The following is a 3741-nucleotide window of genomic DNA, read 5'->3' as shown; positions in this document are numbered from 1 at the left end:
TTCTTTTCTTTTCTTTTCTTTTCTTTTCTTTTCTTTTCTTTTCTTTTAAGTAATCTCTACACCTAATTTGGGACTTGAACGCACAACCCCCAAGATCAAGAGTCACAAGCTGCACCAGCTGAGCCAGTCAGGCGCCCCTTTATTTTCTCTGTCTTGGGGGCCCACCTCAGCTATGGGCCTAGTGACAGTGCCTCAGTCAGTATGCTCAGAACAGCCCCTATGGTCTGAGGCTGCCCCCGGTTGGTCAGGTCCCAGGGAGGAATTGGTATCCCACACAGCAGAGGCAGCCTGAAAGTGGCTCCCTGACCCCTGCTTACTTCCTCAGGCAGGTGGAAATGTTGGCCAGGGACCTCTGGGCTGTATGTCTGCTGCAAGGCTGCTTTTCGAGGTCAATTTTCAGGGTACCCGTTCCCAGACAGGAGCCTCCTAGCAGCCCCAGTCCGTGCCCTGCCTCTAGGCTCCTCCACCAAGCCATTCCCCACACAACCGCCAGAGGGCACCCTGCCCTCCCAGCACTTCCTGACTTGAGACCCTCTGGGCACTCCCTTGCTTGGAACAGCTGGTCTCAGTTTGAGGTCTGTGAGCTTTCAGCTCCTCGGGCTCTTCTCCCCCTCACCCCCGTCGGGCATTTGGGGGAGGGAGGGACTAGGAGAATGCTGCTTGCGAATAAACTCAGGGTGACATTCACGTCCCCCACGACATGGCCCCACCTGCATCTCCCAACTCACCTTCCAACGTCCCATCGCTCTGTTTCTTCCTGTGAGTCCCCCAGCAGTGCCCAGCCACTTAATTCCTGGTGCACCCCGCACAGTCTTGTGCCTCTCCTTCTGTTCAAGCTCCTTCCTCCGGCCAGCATGCTCATTTCCTCTTTTGTGCGTGGCTAACCCCTCTTCCTTCAAACTAGACTCAGATGTCACCCCAGAAGCCTCTCATACCCCCCACATCAGCTAGTCCGTATCTTCCCCAGGATCCACATGGCACTGGGCATGTCACACTGGGTTACAGTTGTCCACCGTGTGGCTCTTTCCCTGGACTCGCCTCACCCCTACAGCCTCAGCACCCAGCTCAGGGCCCTGCACGGAGCAGGCGTCAGGGAACATCTGTGAAGCTGAGTGACCGTAAGAGAGGTGAGCCAGTGCCCAGAACTCCCTCTCTCTTCCCAGGTACTGGAAGTTGGACCCCGCTCAGGTCTACGCTAGTGGGCCCAACGCATGGGACACTGCCGTGCACGACGCCTCTGAGGAGTACAAGCACCGCATGGTAGGTGAGCTGCTCCTCAGAGCGGGAGCCAGGGTGGCAAGGCCCCCACAGCCCAGCCTGACCCAGCCCTTCCTGCGTCTCTAGCACAGTCTCTGCTGTGACAACTGCCACTCACATGTGGCGTTGGCCTTGAACCTGATGCGCTATAACAACAGCACCAACTGGAATATGGTGACGCTCTGCTTCTTCTGCCTGCTCTATGGGAAGTACGTCAGGTGAGCTGTCCACCTACCGCTCACCCCTGGGGCTGCTCTCTCCCGAGGATCCCAGCAGGGCCATTGTGGAGTCCTGTAGCCAACAGGGACAAAGCAGATGCTGGTTGGAGCCATGAAATTTCTAGAGCGACTAGCTGAGTTCCTGGTGGAGAGGAAGGTGACTCTGCTGAAGTTCACCTCCACCTGGGTCCCACCCGTGACATCTCAGACACCTGCCTTGGCCTCTCTAAGCTGTAACCCCCCTTGATAAAATGGAGATCATGATTCTGGCTCCTGGGAGAGGCTGTGAGTCCACAGAGCCTGCTGAGGTCAGGTGAACAGGTAGACCCTCAAAGGAGGGTGTGGTAACTGCCCCAAGGATCCCTTCCCCCCATCCCTCAGCAGAGGCAGGGTTCTGGGCAGGTGGGCCTCGGTGGTGGCCTGGGAGGACCTTTGAAACCAGAGCCTGACAACCTGTAAGGTCAAAGGCAATTTTCCAATTCACAGGTAAAGGGAGCTCAGAGAAGTTGAGCGACTCACCCACTTGGGAGGCAGCACTCACCTGGGCTCACCTGGCCACCTCTCTGAGCTTTCCTGTAGTTGCACTCATCATTAAGAGCTTCTAAAAAGGAGACACTTAGGGGTCTTTTTTTTTTTTTTTTTTTTAAGTCCAAAAGTCTTTTAGAGGCTCCTTGAGAAGACCATAACTGTGGTCACACAGAGACTGAGGCAAAGCCCTGACTCCCAGTCCCTCAGCTCCAGCCACAACATTATGCTAACTCTTGCCAATCCCTTCCCTCCCAGTGGGCCTCGTTCTGAGGGCTGTGGGCAGAGGGCAGCCTGGCTTCCACGCTGAGACTGAAGGCCTCCCTAGAGAGGGGTGATTGTGGATGGAGCAGTGAGGCCCAGAGGTGGTAGACACGCCTGCCCAGTGAGGTGTCAGGTGTCCGCCAGGAACCTGGAACAGCCCCCGCATAGGACTGTGATTGGTGGTCCTGTGTAGTCAGTGCCGAGCTGGGCTGGCCCCATTCCCTTACCTGACCAAATTTGGGGGTTAAGTCGTGGTTCCAGGAGCTTCCTTAGCGGGAGCAGCCCCGGACAGGGCTCTGTGAAGTGCTCCCACTCATCGGGCCCTTCCCATCCTGACTCCCCTCTCTTCGTCAGTGTCGGGGCCTTCGTGAAGACCTGGCTGCCCTTCGTCCTCCTCCTGGGCATCATCCTAACTGTCAGCCTCGTCTTTAACCTTCGGTGATGGCTGCCTCATGGCCTGAACCCACCACACTCCTGAGGAGGCAGTCGCCACCCCTTTTGGTTCCAGATTCTTTCTCACCCCAAAAGGCAGGGATGGGTTTGCTGGTTTTGACCCAGGGGTCTGGGCTGGATGGGATGGAATAAGGGCTGAAGATGAGCATGGGGCGGGGGTGTTTGTTGTGTCTCACTGGTCACTAAGAAGCTCCCTGTCCCCTCCTTCCCAGGCTTGTGACCCCCGCCCTTGAGGCACCCTCTTTGTTCATCTGTTGGAAAAGCCTTAGCTTCCCTCTGTAGCGTTGCTCCTGCCACTGCCTGCGGGGCTCCCTCTGCCTCAGCCCAGTGCCCGGTGGGGAGGGGAGCACATTTGGACCACCGGACAAGGCAGCACAAGGGGCCAGAGCTGGATTTGGAGCACATCTGCCTGCCAGGACTCTGGTCCCAGGGTGGGTGGAGGACACCGAGAAACCTTCATAAGCTAAGCTGCTCTGGGACCTTGACTACTAGCCTCTAGAACGGTCTAGTAGGGCTGGATGGGCCCCCAATCAGTTGTCTGCCAGAAGCTGCACCAGGGGCAAGTTGTGCCCTGTCTCCTGGTGTCCTCCAGCCCCTGCAGCCCCTGCTTCCTACTCTCCCTGGGCTTCCCGGCACTTGAGCCCATCTCCCCCTGCAGTTTGGGGCCTGGGCTCCCCCAGCCTTCCTGGACAGGTAGCGTGATGCTGACATGTCCAGAGCGACCCCCTGTAGCCCAGAGCAATGTAAACAGAACTGGGCTCCAGCCCCAGGTATGGGCCTCGCATCGGTGAGGGCACCCCGTGCATCCAGGATGTGGGGAGCCATCAGAGCAGCCAGTGCCATCAGGGAGCGGGAGGGGAGCCGTGTCCTCCCACCTGCCATAGCTTCCCTTATCTTCAAGCTGTAGAAAGGGCACGTGCTGCCCCTCACTCCTGCTCCGTGGATTCCTTGTGCAGGGCTCCCTGGGCAGGGCAATAAACAGTTTGACTCCAGACTCCAAGGTGTCTTGTCCTTGTTTTCTCCC

The 3741-nt window shown here is 57.7% G+C and overlaps 1 protein-coding gene across 1 annotated transcript in view; it reads left to right on the top strand.

Moving 5' to 3' along the window:
* Positions 1-3741, top strand: part of TMEM222 (transmembrane protein 222) — a 16195-nt gene extending 12454 nt beyond the window's left edge. The window contains exons 4-6 of the mRNA XM_049617683.1: positions 1164-1260; positions 1345-1475; positions 2619-3741. Coding sequence (XP_049473640.1) covers positions 1164-1260; positions 1345-1475; positions 2619-2706 — 316 coding nt within the window. The 3' untranslated portion in view covers positions 2707-3741. The remainder of the gene's footprint in view (positions 1-1163; positions 1261-1344; positions 1476-2618) is intronic.

The sequence above is a fragment of the Panthera uncia genome (assembly GCF_023721935.1).
Source record: "Panthera uncia isolate 11264 chromosome C1 unlocalized genomic scaffold, Puncia_PCG_1.0 HiC_scaffold_4, whole genome shotgun sequence".
In the NCBI taxonomy this organism is placed as follows: Eukaryota; Metazoa; Chordata; class Mammalia; order Carnivora; family Felidae; genus Panthera; species Panthera uncia.
The sequence above is the reverse complement of the archived record's forward strand: the minus strand, read 5'-3'. Positions and strand labels throughout refer to the sequence as shown.